Source organism: Pyrus communis, chromosome 5 (genome assembly GCF_041283825.1).
Source record: "Pyrus communis isolate YQ-2024b chromosome 5, ASM4128382v1, whole genome shotgun sequence".
NCBI lineage: Eukaryota > Viridiplantae > Streptophyta > Magnoliopsida > Rosales > Rosaceae > Pyrus > Pyrus communis.
In genome coordinates this window covers 31,516,104-31,534,321 of record NC_142569.1, presented here as the reverse complement: position 1 = coordinate 31,534,321, position 18,218 = coordinate 31,516,104, and the positions used below count along the sequence as shown (strand labels likewise).

At 35.9% G+C, this 18,218-nt stretch overlaps 2 protein-coding genes across 2 annotated transcripts; both read left to right on the top strand.

Moving 5' to 3' along the window:
• The first annotated feature begins 879 nt into the window (after window positions 1-879).
• LOC137727020 (GDSL esterase/lipase At1g29670-like) lies at window positions 880-3,920 on the top strand. Its single transcript, XM_068465970.2, has 5 exons — window positions 880-1,376; window positions 2,052-2,288; window positions 2,650-2,896; window positions 3,544-3,594; window positions 3,683-3,920. The coding sequence occupies exons 1-5, from the start codon at window positions 960-962 to the stop codon at window positions 3,868-3,870; spliced, it is 1,140 nt and encodes a 379-aa protein (XP_068322071.2). The 5' UTR covers window positions 880-959; the 3' UTR covers window positions 3,871-3,920.
• A 2,631-nt stretch (window positions 3,921-6,551) lies between these two features.
• On the top strand, window positions 6,552-9,453 carry LOC137727018 (G-type lectin S-receptor-like serine/threonine-protein kinase At1g34300). The gene has a single exon (XM_068465969.2). It carries the CDS (start codon window positions 6,747-6,749, stop codon window positions 9,273-9,275), a length of 2,529 nt encoding a protein of 842 aa, XP_068322070.2. The 5' UTR covers window positions 6,552-6,746; the 3' UTR covers window positions 9,276-9,453.
• Window positions 9,454-18,218: the final 8,765 nt, after the last annotated feature.

Here is an 18,218-nt window from a genome sequence, read left to right as displayed (position 1 = left end):
CAGTTAGCTATATTAACTTTGGAGGTGGATTGTCTACCCTCCCATTTCCATACTCTCCTCATGTCCTCCTATGATGTGTGGTCACGGTTAAGCCACGTCAACATTTTATATTAATTTTTTGTAAAAATAATGAAACAAAAAGTAATAGGAATATAAAATATTGACGTGGTTTAACCGTGACAATACAAACAGAAGGGCATGGGGAGATCATGGAAATAGGAGGGCAAACAATCCACCTTGCATGTCGTATTGGTGCCTTAATGTGGAACGGTAATCAATTGCATTGTGGGTGTGGGGGGGGGGGGGGGGGGGGGCTAAACTATTGTACCAAATTAGAAAAGCACAAAAAGTGATATTGTACCAAATTAGAAAAGCACAAAAAGTGAGATTGCAGCACCAAGACTTTTTGTTTCTTTTATCTTTTGTTACTGGAACCATTTGGTCCATTACTGAATTGAACAAGAATTGATAAAATGAAATAAAAAAGATAAATGAAAAAGACCCTTAATTAACGAGAAAGAGATTCAAATGAGCTATATATACATAAGGCTTTGCACATAATCGTTTTTATTTTATTTTTTGAGAATGTGTTGCGCATAAGTTTAATCCGCATGCAAATAATTTGTAATTCAGTTGATTAAGAACATTTATTCTGAAATTCGAGATTCTATGTTTGATTTCCCCGACTTTTTAATATTACTTGTATCAAAACAAAAACATAAACAAATGTGGGTGAATATACATAAATCCATTTTTTGGAAGAAATTATTGCACAACCAAACTCAAACAAATGTGGGTGAATATTAATTAAGACAGACTTTACGGTCAACAAATACCCGTTCACCAGGTTCTTCTACTCATACTTTGGGAAAAAACGAAGAGTTTGTTCCTGGAAATAAGCCAAATTTAAACCTTCCTTTGTCTCCTTGTAACAAAAATAATAGCAGAAACCACTTACCATGCAATACCACTATCTAGAAAAACCATACAAAACACTTGTCGTTTTGTTCTCATTGTTTGCCTGTGTATCTCCAATCGGTTCCGCTTGTGATTTCACAGAAGATCATGGGGCTGCAGCGACGATCGAAGGCATTTTTGTGTTTGGAAGCTCTTTGGTTGACAATGGCAACAATAACTTCTTCAAAAGCACGGCGAAGGCCGATTACTTGCCCTATGGAATAGATTTCCCAAGTGGATTACCTTCTGGGAGATTCACAAATGGTAAAAATGTGATTGACCTTCTTGGTGAACAACTGATGCTTCCTTCCTACATCCCACCATTTAAGGACCGTTCAACCAAGGGGTCTAACATTGTTCATGGTGTCAACCATGCCTCTGGCTCTTCGGGTATCTTAGATGATACCGGCTTTGTTGGGGTACGTACGTCTGATCCTATACTAATATTTTTAGTTATTTTTATATAGTCGAACACAAGAAATTCGATAAACAGCTCATATAAATATTTACCCACATATTTAAGGGTGTATTAATTCGTTTAGGTCATCATTCAAGGGGAGTAAACTTCTACGCTAAGAATTTGTCTATTAATTGTACGAGTACATTATAAAAACCTTGAATTGGTCTTGACTCTATTCACTTTTTCCTTCTTACTACAATAGAGATTTGTGAAATGTTAGTCAATTCGTATAATCGTAGACATTAAATTTGACGAAACAAGATTAAGGAAAGAGACATCTTGTACTTAGATTGGAACATATATTAGCTACACTAGCCAACCCACCTGGGACGTATTCATGTAAGTAAAAGATTTAAATTCATATGTAACATGTGATCGACAACCATACACAAATTGTAGTACTCACGTGTTTCACAAGTCACCTATATATAGTTGCATCTGCTTGCTTGATTTGTATGACAAAATTAATGATTCTATATTTCATATATATAGTAAATAATTTTCCTATATATAAAGTCGAGAAATTTCCAATTCGAGTAAATTTAATTTAAAGTTATATTTACCATGCATAGTTAGTAATTTAAATTAAGAATTTAAGATAATCAATCATTAAGCTAGCTAGTTAATATTTCAGGGAAATATTGTTATAAGTTTGAGTCAGCAAATCCGGGACTTTCAGGAGGTGACATTACCAGAGTTAGAAGCTCAGCTGGCGTGCAATAGCTCTCAATCTCTTCCAAGATACTTGTTTGTTGTGGGAGTTGGTGGGAATGATTACATGTTCAATTATTTCCTCAAGAGATCCTACTTCCAAATTGATCTCCAAACCTTCACAGCAACTCTCATAGCATCTCTAGCTCAAAAACTCAAGGTGCATTTACCGTATCAATAAAGCCATTTGGACACGTAATTTTTTTTAAGGGGTGGAAATTAATTGGTATTGAACTCGCAATTTACAAGATTTAAACCTATGACTTTTCACTTGCAAGTGAAGAAGATATCATTAAACCGTAGTAAGTATCATTTGGACAAATAAAGAGAACACACTAGTTGACACACTTTCTAATAAAAGTGAGTCCTATCATTATATGTAGATCTCACATATAATAGAATATGTGTCATCAAGTGCGTTAGTTTCGTGTGTTCAAACATCATCCCTTATAGTGTGACTATTTTGTTTGAGCAAGTAATTTTTACACAATATTAATCATGAAAGCGATTTAGTTTTGCAGAAATTGTACACTTTGGGAGGTCGAAAATTTGTGGTAATGTCGATAAATCCACTAGGGTCCAGTCCTGTCGTTAACAGGCCAAATTATATTGGCCGTCCTCAAGCTCTGAACCAAGCAGCTCATCTGTACAACACTCAACTGAGGACACTGCTGGATGCTCTCAAAAGTGATATGCCTGACTTCAGTTTTGCTTTGGTCAATACATATAACATTATGACTAACATCATCCAGAATCCTACGTCCACAGGTAATTCAATCCTGAATTTTATTTCGTTTTGATCAATCAACAACTGTCATCCTCGAGAGATATGAAGTTAGAAAATCGATCCTAAAAATGACAGGAAAATTAAGTTATATGAGAATGATTCTAATTCTTGAGTCAATATATTACACTTCTTCTATACAATAAATGATCAACTATCTACGAGACAGATATTCGGGGTCGTTCAATAATCATTTCGTTTTTAGTTTTCACTAAAACTGAAATCTTGTAATTTCAATTTTCAAAAAACCAAAAAGTGAAAACTCAATAGAGAGTAGTTATCAGTTTTCATTTTTATTTTTTAGAAACCTGAAAGTAGTTACCAAATAAGATTTCCGTTTTCAACTTTCAAAAAAGTGAAAACAATAAATAAAAACTGAAAATGAAATGGTCATCAAACGGTCCAAAAAATAACCAATCATAAAATAGGAAAGAAAAAATAAATGGTCCTACAATTAATAGATAGAACTCATATTTACCAAATCACATAACAATAATGTCACATGAATTAAACTTAAGATGTCTAATTCTTATATATAGGACTCGAACTCACCTAAACCATTGTTGAACGTCTTATAACATAAACAACAAAATGTTATGTCTTAATTTTTTTGGTGCCTTTATTATAACAGGCTTTGAAGACACGAGCAACCCCTGTTGCAAAGTGAAATCTCAAATTGAAGGTTTTTTTCATTCCTCTTTTGATGACCTTCTTCTAGGCTTCTCTATCGATATAGAATCTCTGGTGAAATAACAAATTAACAAATGCAGGTGGAAATGGAGTATTATGCGAAAGAGGTGGAGAAACATGTGAGAACAGAAACAGGACGACAATTGTTTTCTTTGATGGGTTGCATCCAACGGAAGCGTTGAATGTTCAAATAGCAACCAAGGCTTATGCTTCCACTCTTGAATTTCATGTTTATCCCATTAATGTCAAACAACTTGCCCAACTTTGATTATATATCCTCGTATTATTATCTTAAATAATTGAAATTTCACCTTGAAACTTGTCACAAATGTGTTTGTCATATTACCCATCTTAGACCAAAGGGGGTGTTGAGGGAGAGCGAAAGGTGCGGTCACACAGGGCCCCAAATTTGAAGGGATCCCTAAAATTTGTCATCTAATATTATGTAATAATGTTCTATATTTAAAAAAAAATGATTTTGTTAGTACTTTAAAATCTTTTTGTGCACCACTTATAAGAGTAATTTTTTTTCCTTTCTAAATATAAAAATTTGGAATAAAACGAGATATTTTGTGTGCTAGTAATAACACCTAAAAAACGATATATATAATAATATTATATGTTCAAGTGAAACTTCGAAGTTAGAGTTTTGAAGTTTTTTGTTTTTCATGTTTGGTTGTTTAAGAATGAATTGCTTTTGATAGTTTAGTGAAGGTTATGAACTACTTTTGATAGTTTAGTGAATGTTATGTTTGTAACTCTTTTTACTTATAATTAATAACATTTGTAAACTTGCATTCAGTGAGTGATAAAACTTGTTTTGATTTAAGTGACTGTTTTCTAACATCACTGCATTGTTTTTTTTTTTTTTTTTTTTTTTTTTTAAAAAAAAAAAACTATCTTAAGGAGGGGCCCTCTTTCAAATTTTCCACAGGGCCTTCAAAATCTCAGAGACGGCCCTGTCTTAGACCATATATTAGATGATAACATAAGTTAACTTTTCTTTACTAGTTGCCTCTGTATCTAAAATTTGAAACATAGATTATATAATATGGGAAAAAAAAAAGAAAAAAAAAAGAGAAAACACACTCAATATTAGGAGGGCAATCTCCAAACAAAGAACATGGTTAAAAATAAAGATAAGGTTTCAAGGAACTTGTTTCTTCTCATGTGATTTCCTCATTCGCTAATTCTCGGCTTGTAAAATTTTTAGTTCTTCTTTGTGGCGGTGAAGATGGTAGTGGCTGCAACATGGTTGTCCATACCATTTTTTGGCAACCTCCATGACCTTCTTCTCGATGTTGGCGGCTTGAGTTGTAGGGTGGAGTTTGTGGTTTTGTGTTGGGTTTGGAGGTGATGGCATGATGAGGGTGGTGGTGACCATTAATTGGTAGAGGCTATACTTCCATGACTTTCTATTGAAACAAAGTAACCTAGTTCATGTAACAAATTTTTAGCTGAACTTAATGGATGTGACGTCTTCAATAGGTTGATACTTGTTTGGAATGTGAGTTTGTATGACATAGAAGAACAATCCACGGATGACCACCAAAGAAAAAGAGGAAAAGGGATGGAGGAGAGACCCAAAGCGGTAACGACATAGAAGGACCGAGTAAAAGTATTAAGGGTTAATCTCATATTATTATCTGAAGTTTCTTGGTTTTCAAAATTTCATAATTTTTTTTTTCCGTCCCAATCTGATACCTAAAGTGTTAAAAGATTAAACAAGTTTAGGAAAAAATAAATTAAAATTTAAAAATCATATATAGTATTGGGATGTGGTCCAATCAAAACTCTAATTATAAGGCAAAAACGTAACCACTCATTTCAACCAAAACTCAACAAATGTGCAATAATGTGAAAACTACAATACGTGCAAGAGCATAAGCATGAAATATGTGGTCGAGTTTTTTTTTATTAAGTTTGTAAATTGTAATTAAAGTAAGAAGAAGTCAAAGATGAGCGTTACATTAATAAAAGAAAAATTGAACATTAGTTAGTATGATGTCCTTTTCTCAAAAACCCAAATGATGCGCGCAGCCTGAAATTGAACAGGTTAACTTTGAGGCAGAGGATTTGTTGGTCAACTGGGCCCCAAAAAAAATGAAAACGACAAAAACAAAATGAGACAAGTCCGAGAAAAAGAGATCCGGCGGCTGTCAGATGTTGAAATCTTGTCAGGTTTCCGGTTCCTTCCCTCACGTTGTTTGACTAAACCTTAACGCCGTTAACGCACATTAAAGGCTGGACTTTTCTTCTCAAACCCACGTGTTCAATTCTTGAAAAAGTACCTTCCCTAAATAAAAAAGAATTAATGGCTGGAAAACACAACAACCAAAAGCTACGAATTTAATAATGATTTGGTATTTATTTTGAAAATTGTTAATACTAATCTCATCGCCCGGCCTTTACACTATCTTTCTTTTTATAAATATAAAATATTTAAAATGCACAGTAGGTATTTTAAAGTGTTAGGGTTAAAGTTGGAGTTGCATTTAAAAAATCACAAAAGAGTACTAGTGATTTTCAATAATTTATTTTTTTTATGCAAAAATTTTCAGTAAGAGGTAGGATACGCTACTCTTAAATATGACTAGCAGAAACAGTGAGGAACTGACGAGCTAACGCATTAGCTACAAAGTTAACATCTCTAGAGATATAGTTCTACTTAATATTGATGAACTTGAAAGCAAAATTCGGTAATATTATTTTACGTAGTGTAGTGTTGTTGGTTGGTTATTCCAATTTGATTTAGATTAATCTTGAGAAAAATAATGAACTTCCAATAAATAAATCAATACTTTATAGATTGATGAGAGATAATACTAACAAAACTAAATCTTTTTGGTCAATAAAAATATTTGAAACTCTAACTTGAGTTTTCCTCATATTTTTACATATGTTAACGGCGTTTATATTTTGCTATGCGTTCAGAAGAAAAACCGGGTGCAGCAGATCTAGGCTGGCATGAGTCAAACGCCGTCCTCCCCCCAAATTTGTTAGTCAGAGTCTTCCTTTCCATCCCTCACCTGATTCGCTCCTCCCTCCTCCTTCTTCCTCCTCCCTCCTCCTTATATACACTGAACTTTCTCCTCTGCCCACCCACCAATGAACTGATACCCAAAATCCAAGGCTCACCCAAAAATGGCGCTCCAAACGCACATCAGTCTTTCACACCTCTTGATCGCCTTTCTCCTCTCCGCCGCCGCTTCCGCCTCCACCACAATCTCACCAGGCTCATCTCTCTCCGCCGCCAACCCAAATACCACCTGGTCCTCCCCATCCGACACCTTCTCCCTCGGCTTCATCTCCTCCGACCCCCCCACTTCACCGCCTTCTTACATCGCCGCCATCTCCTACTCCGGCGGCGTCCCCGTCTGGTCCGCTGGTGCAGGAAAAGTAGTTGACTCCGGTGGAACCCTCCAGTTCCTCCAATCTGGCACCCTTCGCCTCGTCAACGGCTCCGGCGCCACTCTCTGGGACTCCAACACCACCAGCCGCGGCGTCTCTTCGGCTGAGATTGACGATTCAGGCAACTTGGTTCTCCGAAACGGCACTGTTACGGTCTGGTCCAGCTTCGACAACCCCACTGATTCGATCGTCCCCGGGCAGAACTTCACTGTGAGTAAGGTTTTGCGATCTGGGTTGTACTCGTTTAAGCTTGTGAAAAACGGGAACCTTACACTTTTGTGGAATGATAGTATTGTGTATTGGAATCAGGGATTGAATTCTACTGTTAATACAAGTTTGAGTTCGCCTACTCTAGGATTGCGGTCAATTGGTATTCTGTCAATTTCTGATCCACAATTGTCCACTGATGCTATTGTTGCTTATAGTAGTGATTATGCCGAAGCGGGTGATATTTTGCGGTTTTTGAAGTTGGGGAGTGATGGGAATCTGAGGATTTATAGCTCTTCTAGAGGTAGTGGGACTGTAACAGAGAGATGGGCAGCTGTTACTGATCAGTGTGAGGTTTTCGGGTATTGTGGGGACATGGGAGTTTGTAGTTATAACGATACTGATCCGGTATGTGGATGTATGTCTCTTAACTTTGAGCTTGTTGATCCCAAGGATAGCAGGAAAGGATGTAAGAGGAAGATGGAGATTAAGGATTGTCCTCAGAGTGTGACTATGTTGGACTTGGAACACACTCGGTTCTTGACGTACCCTCCTGAGACAGAGTCGCAGATTTTCTTTGCGGGAATATCGGCTTGCAGGTTGAATTGTCTTGGAAGTAGTGCTTGTGATGCTTCGACTTCTTTGTCTGATGGCACAGGGCTATGTTACTCCAAGACACCAGGTTTTCTGAGTGGGTATCACAGTCCAGCTATGTCCAGTAGTTCATATATCAAGGTATGTGGACCAGTGATTCCAAATCCATCATCATCACTGGGGACTGCTGGCAACAAAAAAGATCGGAAGTTGCGTGCTTGGATAGTGGTCGTTGTAGTTATTGCCACCCTCTTTGGTTTGATGGCATTTGAAGGTGGTTTGTGGTGGTGGTTTTGCAGAAACAGCCGCAGCTTTGGTGGATTGTCTGCTCAATATGCGCTTCTTGAGTATGCTTCTGGTGCACCGGTTCAGTTCTCGTATAAGGATCTCCAACGCTCAACCAAGGGATTCAAGGAGAAGCTTGGGGCAGGAGGATTTGGGGCTGTTTATAAAGGCATTCTTGCTAATAGAACTGTTGTTGCAGTTAAGCAACTTGAGGGGATTGAGCAAGGGGAGAAACAGTTCAGGATGGAGGTTGCAACAATTAGTAGCACCCACCATTTGAATCTGGTGAGGCTGATTGGTTTTTGCTCCGAGGGGCGCCATAGGCTTCTGGTATATGAGTTCATGAAAAATGGGTCCCTTGATAGTTTCCTTTTTGCAACAGAAGAGCAATCAGGAAAGTTGTTGAACTGGGAGTCTCGGTTCAACGTTGCCCTCGGCACTGCAAGGGGGATCACATACCTTCACGAGGAGTGCCGAGACTGCATTGTGCATTGTGATATAAAACCGGAGAACATTCTGTTAGATGAGAATTACAATGCCAAAGTGTCAGATTTTGGCCTCGCAAAGCTCGTTAATCCAAAGGACCATAGGTATCGAACCTTGACAAGTGTTAGAGGTACTAGAGGGTATTTGGCACCTGAATGGCTAGCAAATCTTCCAATAACTTCCAAATCTGATGTTTACAGTTATGGTATGGTTTTGCTAGAGATAGTGAGTGGGAGAAGGAATTTTGAAGTTTCTGAGGCGACAAATAGGAAGAAGTTCTCCTTATGGGCTTTTGAGGAATTTGAGAAGGGTAACATCAAGGGAATTGTCGATAGAAGGTTAGTCGACCAAGATGTTGATATGGATCAAGTGAAGAGAGCAATTCAGGTAACCTTCTGGTGCATACATGAACAACCATCTCACAGACCGATGATGGGAAAGGTTGTGCAGATGCTGGAAGGAATTACAGATATTGAATACCCCCCAGACCCAAGGGCTGTCATCGAAGGGTCTGCGAGTGGAACCAGCATGAATGTGAGCAGTAATATCAGCCCTTTATCCACTGCCGCAGACTCAGCCCCAACTCCCTCCTCATTTTCATCATTCCAAATTTCAGGAGTATCGCCTCTAACATCAGGGAGGAATACGGAGAAGGCAACTGCATCCCTTATACAGTCAGACCCAAACTGAATCTCATTTCCACACATATCTTTTCTTCTTGTATTCTAGTTATATTTATCCAATTCAATACAGTGAAACTAGGAAGTCATTGTCTTACATTAATTAAGACAATATTTTTGAGATGTTATCGTGTAAAAATTGTTTATAAATGATATTATATGATGCTTTAAAGTAGAGCTTGCTATTAGACTCGGGTCAATTCTTTAATATATCAAGTTCGTTGCAGAGATTTTATAATTTAGTTGTCATATAATTGTTGCTAATGTGATACGCTTACAGATTGGATAAGCAGTTCGGTATTCTTATTTTCATAGCATTGTATCCATCGTTTGTTTGCCCAAGTACTATGTCTTGGTTGATTTTTTACTTCTTACTTGGTGCTTTTCTTTTGTAAAAGAAGCCCGTATCTCTAACCATGCGTGACATGATGTAGCTGCTTTGCTATGAGGGAAGCATGCAGGTGGTTGAGGAAAAATTGTGTGAAGGTAAGGCTCCTTAAATGAATATTCTTTTGAATTTTTTTGGAATTAGAAACTATCATCCTCGAGAGATATGAAATTAGAAACTCGATCTTAAAAATGACTGAAAAATTAAGTTATACGAGAGTGATTCCAATTCTTGAGTTAATATATTAAAAAACTGACAACAAAATGGTCATCAAACGGTCTAAAAAGTAACCAAACTCAGACAAATGTGGGTGAATATTAATAGATAGACTCACATTTACCTAATCACATAACAATAATGTCATACGAATCAAACTCAAGATGTCTAATTCTTATATATAGGACTCAAACTCACCTAAACCATTGTCGAACGCCTTATAACAAAGACAACGAAATGTTATGACTTAATGTTTTTTGGTGCCTTTATTACAACAGCCTTTGAAGACACGAGCAACCCCTGTTGCAAAGTGATATCTCAAATTCAAGGTTCATTTCATTCCCTTCTTCTAGGCTTCTCTGTCGATATATATATAATCTCTGGTGCAATAACAAATTAACAAATGCAGGTGGAAATGGAGTATTTTGCGAGAGAGGTGGAGAAACATGTGAGAACAGAAACAGGACGACAATTGTTTTCTTTGATGGGTTGCATCCAACGGAAGCGTTGAATGTTCAAATCGCAACCAAGGCTTATGCTTCCACTCTTGAATTTCATGTTTATCCCATCAATGTCAAACAACTTGCCCAACTTTGATTATATATCCTCATATTATATCATAAATAATTGAAATTTTACTTTGAAACTTGTCACAATTGTGTCTGTCATATTACCCATCTTAACCATATATTAGATGACAACATAAGTTTAACTTTTTTTATTACTAGTTGCCTCAATATCTAAAATTTCAAACATAGATTATTTAATATGGAAAAAAAAAAAAATTCAATGATCTGAAATTATATTAGGAGGACAATCTCCTAACAAAGAATAGGGTTAAAAATTCAAATAGGATTTCAAGGAGCTTGTTTTTTCTCATGCGATTTCTTCATTCGTTGATTCTCAGCTTGTAAAATTTTCAATTCTTCAACTTGAATATTAGAGTGTGCGACGAACAAGATTACAAAATAATAAGAATTTTATTAAACAAACAAGAATGCCGAAACGGCTACAAAACTCCAAAAGGCTACATCGTGACTTATTAATTATTCATACTCTACTAAACTATAACCTATATTTATAAATAGCAAAACCTAGAAACCCTAATTCGAATGGGCTATACCATACTAAACTAACAAGCAAACCCAAATAATCAAATAAACATAAAATACTAATATTTTCCAACATCCCCCTCATACTCATGGCGGTACACGACATGAATTTGCCAACAAGCAGATATGGATGCAAGCTCCATTATGCTAATTTCCGATGCCAATTCCAATACGAAATTTCATCGGTGCAAGTGCAAGATTCCAAATGCAAATGCCAATGTAAGATTCCAATGCCAGTGCCAGTGCAAGATTCTAATGCTAATGCTAGTGCAAGATTCCAATGCCGGTACCAATGCAAGATTTCATGTCAATGCCAATTGTGAGCTTCCAAACAACTTGAGCAAACAAGCAAAAAATCCAATTTGCCATGTTTACAACGTAACCCAAGTGGTCGTTAGTCCAACAAAACTCTTGCCTCGGCAACAAACTCACTTTTCCTATTCTTTGTCCTTTTTTTTCATTTTGATGGGATCTTCTCCACTGCAAGCAAAACTTTTCTTCTTCTTTTTTCTTCTTTTTTTTTTTTTTTTTTTCTCTTTCAATTTTCTTTTCCTTTGTTACTTTTTCCATTCTCCTCTTTAACTTGCGAAAAACAAGAGCAAGTGCTTACTGCAGAGGTGACCCCAAGTGCAATGCAGATACGGGTTCAGGTTCAAGACAGCGGGTGCAAATTCAAATCAAGGTGATGATGCAGGTTAGATCGCAAGGGACGGGAGTGATGCAGTGAGGTGGATTTGATGGGATCTTGTCTCTGGTGCAGAAGGGATTGCAGCAGATAGTTCGTGCAGATGCTAGTGCGGGTGGGTCACAGGTGGTGCGGGTTCATGGTTCAAGGAGCGGACGGGTTAGGTTGTCTGGGAAGATTGCAGTGCGGTGGTGGCGACAAGAACAGCTTCGACTACGGATGCTATGCACGAAGAACAAGCAAACACATTTTTACCACAATGAACAACGACAATTTTTAAGATGAATCTAAAACAGAAAAAAAAACAAACAGCGGAAGACGACGGACGAAACTGATACCTAGTAAACTGACAAACAAAACTGATACAAACAAATTGACACCAATCAAGAGCAGATTAAATCCTAAAGGATCAAACCTGGTCTGATACCATGTTCAATATCAGAGTGAGCGATGAATAAGATTACAAAATAATAAGAATTTTATTAAACAAACAAAAATGCCGAAATGGCTACAAAACTCCAAGAGGCTACATCGTGACTAATTATTCATATTAAACTATAAGTTATATTTATAGAAAGCAAATCTTAGAAACCCTAATTCGGATGGCCTAGGCCCTGCTAAACTAACAAGCAAACCCAAATAATCAAATAAACATAAAATACTAATATTTTCCAACACTTCTTTGTGACGGTGAAGATAGTAGTGGCTACATCATGGATGTCCATACCATTTTTAGCAACCTCCATGACTTTCTTCTTGATGTTGGAGGCTTGAGTTGTATGGTGGAGTTTGTGGTTTTGCATTGATTTGGAGGTGATGGCATGTTGGGGGTGGTGGTGACCGTTAGTTTGGGACAATGTTCTAAAAACCGCCCTAGGTGGCGCCTTGGAACCAAAGCAATTTTGTGCAAAACGGTTGGAAAAATCAAGGTGGCTCTAGGCAGCCCTAGGTGGGCTAGGCGGTGCTAGGCGGCTGGGTGGTTTTTTTTTTTTTTTTTTGTGAAATTTGTTTAAAGTCTAAGTTCTAATTATAGCTTGAAATTTTGTTAATTTTATAGAATAGGTGTGTTGTGTATCAACTTAAATTCCGGAATGCTAAAGATAAGTATCTTACATTACTAAATTTCCTTATTTTCCTCTTATTTTCCATTTATGTTGTTTTAAATTGTGAACTTGTTGTACATGTGTCATCCTACAATACTCCTCACTATGGTTAAATGGCATATATGCTTAATGTGTTTTTAAATTTTGGACTTGTTGGATACTCTTTTTGCATTTTATCATTCTTTTATTATCTTATCCAGGGATTTTATACAAGTATAATTTTTTTGTAAGTGTCAATATGCACTTATTTACAAGATATACAAGAAATTTACCTAAATCCACCTAGGCTGCCTAGGCGCTTAGGCGTTAGCCCACCGCCCGACTAGCACCTAACGTGTTTTAAAACCTTGGTTTGGGAAGGCTATACTTTCATGACTTTCTATTGATTTTGGAGACAAAGTAATCTAGTTCATTGAACAAATTTTTAACTTGGCGTAATGGATGTGACATTTTCAATAGGTTGGTACTTGTTTGGAATGTGATTTTTTATCTAGTATAGTGACATAGAAGAACAATCCATGGATGACTACCAAAGGAAAAAAAGATAAAGGGATGGAGAAGTGAGACAAAGCGGTAACAATATAGAAGGAAAGAGTAAAAGTATTAAGCGTTAATCTTAGATTACTACTTTAAAGTTTCTTGGTTTTCAATATTTCATACATCAAGTTTTTTTAGTCCCAGTCTGGTACATAAAGTTATAATTCTAGGACACTTTCATACATCCGTTAAGTTTAACGTCAGAACCTCCGTTAATTAAAGACGTGGTGCCCACGTGAACCATGATTGGACACCACGTGTCTATCTAACCCACGTAAACATTAAAAAATTAAAAAAAAAAACTAACAAGTGTTCGACCCCCTTTATGATTTCAAGTCTTCATAATGACCCCATTTGTTAGGCATTATGAAGACTTGTTATGAGACTTAAATTTAGGCATTATGAAGATTTTTTTTTATGATCTATTGATTCAAACATGAATCCTAAGCTTACTAGAGCTTACTTTGGTATTTAGTATATGCCTAATTTTCTAAAACTTATTTGTTACAGTTGATGAAGCACATGTTTACTATGGGCGATTTATGTTGTTTTTAAACTTTATGGAATTACAAAAATCATGAATGTATCGCTCTGATGAAAAAACTAGTTTTACATGCCACTAAAAACACCGGATAGTCATCATTTCCCCACCACACCAATTATTTTACCCTCTAGAATTTTGGTTCATAGGTTGTCCCCTAATCTGCACAGTTGGAGGCTTGATGTTGTTCATCAATTAGCTTACCATTAAAATGTTTTAGGACTATGCAATCATAAGGGTAGCTTGAAATCCACCCTCAACCCAGGCATTTGGGCCGGGTTACCCAGCCCATTTGACCCAAATTCGGAGCCCAAATGTCCAGAGGCCCAAACCTTGTGAAGCCCAACCCAAATCCATTTTTATTTTAAACCCCAAAACCCTTTTACAATGGGCTGGGCTTAAAGCCCAAACCTTTTGAACCTTTGGACCCAAACCCTTTAGGCCTGTGACCCAGTTTGACCCTTTGACCGACCCGGTCAACGGCCAGCGTTGACGTTGACTTTGACCGGTCAACGGTCAACGTTGACTTTTCGGGTTGCCTTTTTTGGGTTTCGTCCAGAACCCCTCCAAGGCTGATTCGACGTCCTGAATCCATTTCCGATGTCTGTGTTCCCAAATTCAATTGTCATAATAGAGTTTTATTAATTAGACTCTTTATGTGCTTAGGGGCAATTATTTGGGACATTTCCGTCTTCGCTAGTTTGCATGGCTCTTCGGCAGTAAAGTATCTGTGAAGACGCTATAAAACCCATGTTCTTATAGGGTATCTGATGGATGACGATATACTATTTAGAACATGTTTTCACACACTTCTTTATAATATAGATGATCGATGACTTTATACTATGAAGATACTTTTGAAATATATATACTTATGTTTGGAAAGTCTATATTCAAGGTTTTTGTGTTATCTAGATGTTACTATTATATTGGCTTCGTGCCGGTTGTAGGTTGGTGCCTAAGGGCGATGTTACTATTATATTGGCTTCGTGCTGGGTGTAGGTTGGTGCTTGAGAGCGATGATACTTATATATGACTTCGTGCAGGTGTAAGTTGGTGCCTGAAGGCGATGATACTTATATTGGCTTCGTGCCAGGTGTAGGTTGGTGGCTTCAGCCGTATGATACTGATATTAATATCACTAGTTAGCACACTATATACGAGATATGTTTTATGAGATGTTTTATGGCATGCTAGGGTTTTTGGAAAACCTATCACTTATTATGCCATTAGTTTTCATAAAATTTTGGGGGTTAGTATCTTGATAACTGTTTTAGTATTATATATATCAACTTGGTCCACTCATGTTTGTTTTGCGTCCCCTTAGGATTTAGAATCGAGGTGTATAATCTCGGCGTCAAGGCACTTCCACATTGGCATCTTCGAGTCCTCTCGGTGTAGGACCCATCCTCTTATTCATTCAATTTTATATTAATTTCTTATAGTGTTCTAGTTAGTTGTATGTTCTGAACACGTTCCTTAAATGCATATTCATTATATTTAAATTTTTAAGTCCTATTTATTTCTTGTTCTCAGGATTTGCATTCAATAAATGACTTTCGTCACCCTCGGGTGTCGCTCAGCACGTGCCTATCTTATTGTTTCAGGAATATCAGGATCGGGGCGTGTCAGGCAGTCTTGTCTTTCTTGGAGAATAATCCACGTGTCAGCTCCATAATTTTTGAGATTATTTTCTGCTCCACATAAGTTTCTTAATAAATTTGTAAGTTGCAAGTAAAGTAAGAAGAAGTCAAAGATGAGCATCACGTTTATTTTTTAAAAAAAAAAAAATATATATATATATATATATATATATAGAACATTAGTTAGGGAAATCTTTAAGGGAAGAGATTTCCATTTTTATATAAAAATAAGGATTAGTTGTGGGGTTCACATTACATCGAATTTTAACGATCCGCCAAATCGGAAATATTTAAGACATCTAATTGGGTTTAAAGAAATTAACGAATACTTTGTTATACAAGAAATAATGAAATTTTATCTTGATAACTAAATAGGCATATGATTTCGGATTAAATTGAATTTTTGCAAGAATGATCTATGAATCATGACTTACAAAATAGACAATTCGGATCGTTGAAGTTCAATGATTTCAGATTAAATTGAATTTTTACAAAGATAATCTATTATTTATTCAAACCCAAATGATACGCGCGGAAATTGAACAGGTTAACTTTGAAGAGGATTTGTTGGTCAACTGGACCCCAAAAAGAAAACGAAACAAGTCCGAGAAAACAGAGATCCGGCGTCTGTCAGAAGTTGGAGTCTTGTCAGGTCACGGGTTCCCCCTTGGACTTTGAAATGCCTTAACGCCGTTAACGCATATTAAACGCTGGAACTTTCTGCTCAAACAGTCAAACCCACATCTTCAATTGTTGAGAAAGTACTTTCCCTAAATAAAAAAGAATTAATGGCTGGAAAACACAGCAACCAAAAGCTGAGGAATTTAAATTATTTAATAATGATTTGGTATTTATTTTGCAAATTGTTATTACTGATTAAAGAATCTCATCAGCCACCCCTTCCCAATGTTTTATTTTTTATAAATATAAAAAGTTTAAAATGCAGAATATAAATTTTGAAGAAATGTTAATTTATCGTTAATGGTCAAAATTTAATACTCAATTTCATAAATGTCATCTTTTAATACAAATTTTCAAATACATCATAAAACTCACGTAAATAGACCTAAATACCCTCAAAATTCAAAATTCATTTGCATATAAAAGCCAAAACACTTGAATAGGTCTCTTGTACATCTTTGTTCAAAGTGTGAAGCTGCGAGGAGAGTTGGTAGTATCAAACTTGTGCAGATCAGTTTCTGATTAGTTTATCATTGAACATGGGAGGTCAATAAAATTATGGTGGGAGTTGTAGAAAGCAACTCAACCGCTCTAGCAGGGAAGAATTATTGTACAAAGTTAAATCAATAATATATATTACTAACTCCAACTATTAAAATTAAAACAAAATTCAAGTTTGTGTTGAAATTTAATTGGGTTTGTGCATTAATTAATAGCTCAAACAAATAAAATTTGATAAAATGAATTGAGGACATCCATTAATACAACATGCTTCTTTTTCCATTCATTCTTGAGGCCAGCTATACTTAATGCTTTATCTATTAAATAAAAAATAAAATTTAGACCGCTCATGGCTCAGATCGTTATCCTGGATTGCTAATAGAGGAGATGAGCTTTGCAATGTGAAGAGATTCATCCTTCTCATTGTTAATTAAGTATATAGTAGCTTATGTAGATACTTTAATTACATCTTCATGTTCAAGGTTGAACGGTTAAAGGACTCTTTTTTGTGATTAATCAGTAGTGTAAAGACACATTGTTCTGAAATTACAAAACAACGATAAAATGGAGATATTACAGCTTTTGATAATATAATTTTGCATAAGAATTTGTGTTAAGGAAGATATTAGATGCTAGTCTCAAAAGGGTATGTTCCACGACTTATAAGAACTGTTGTTATCTTTATGTTTATTTGGTTTTAATATTGAGGGTATTTAAGTCTATTTAAGTGTATTTTCTATTATTTTTGAAAGAATTTATAAAAAGTGACATTTATGAAATTTGGTGTTAAATTTTGACTATTAGTGATAAAAACTCATAATTAAAGTTGGAGTTGCGTTTAAAAAATCACAAAATAGTACTAGTGATTTCCGATATTTTTATCTTTTTTGATGTAGAAAAATTCATCAAAGAAAAAAAACCACAAATACACCTGTTTCCACTATAAGCAAGGATAAGCGCAGAAAAGTAGAGTTTGAGATACAATACTCCCAAATATGACTACTAGAAATAGTGAGACTCTAACGAGTTAACGCATCAGCCACAAAATCAGTCTAGTTAAAGATGTGATTCCACTTGATATTAATGAATTTGGAAGCAAAGTTCGGTAACCAATCATGAAGAGGCTTTAGCAACCGTTGGTTGACATAGTTGCCAATGGCAAATATCATACGTAATATGGTCGATCATTCCCATTTGTTTTACGTTAATCTTCGAGAAAAATAATGAACTTCCAATAAATAAAGAACAATACTTGACTATTAAAAAATGAGTAGAAATTCCTACTCAAAACTCTTAGTATTTTAATCATAGAGCTTTGTGCTTATGATCATAATCGGTCATACTATGAATCACACTGTAAAGATCATCTTTGCAAAAAATAAATTAAAACTAAGGTCGTTTAGTCAATCTATTGTAGCAAAATACATATATGATTCGTAATACTTTTACCAATTTCGTTCATTTGTTTTTAAACTGTTTGATGACTAAACGACCTTAGTTTTAATTGATTTTTAGCAAATGCGATCTTTATAGGGTGATTTATAAT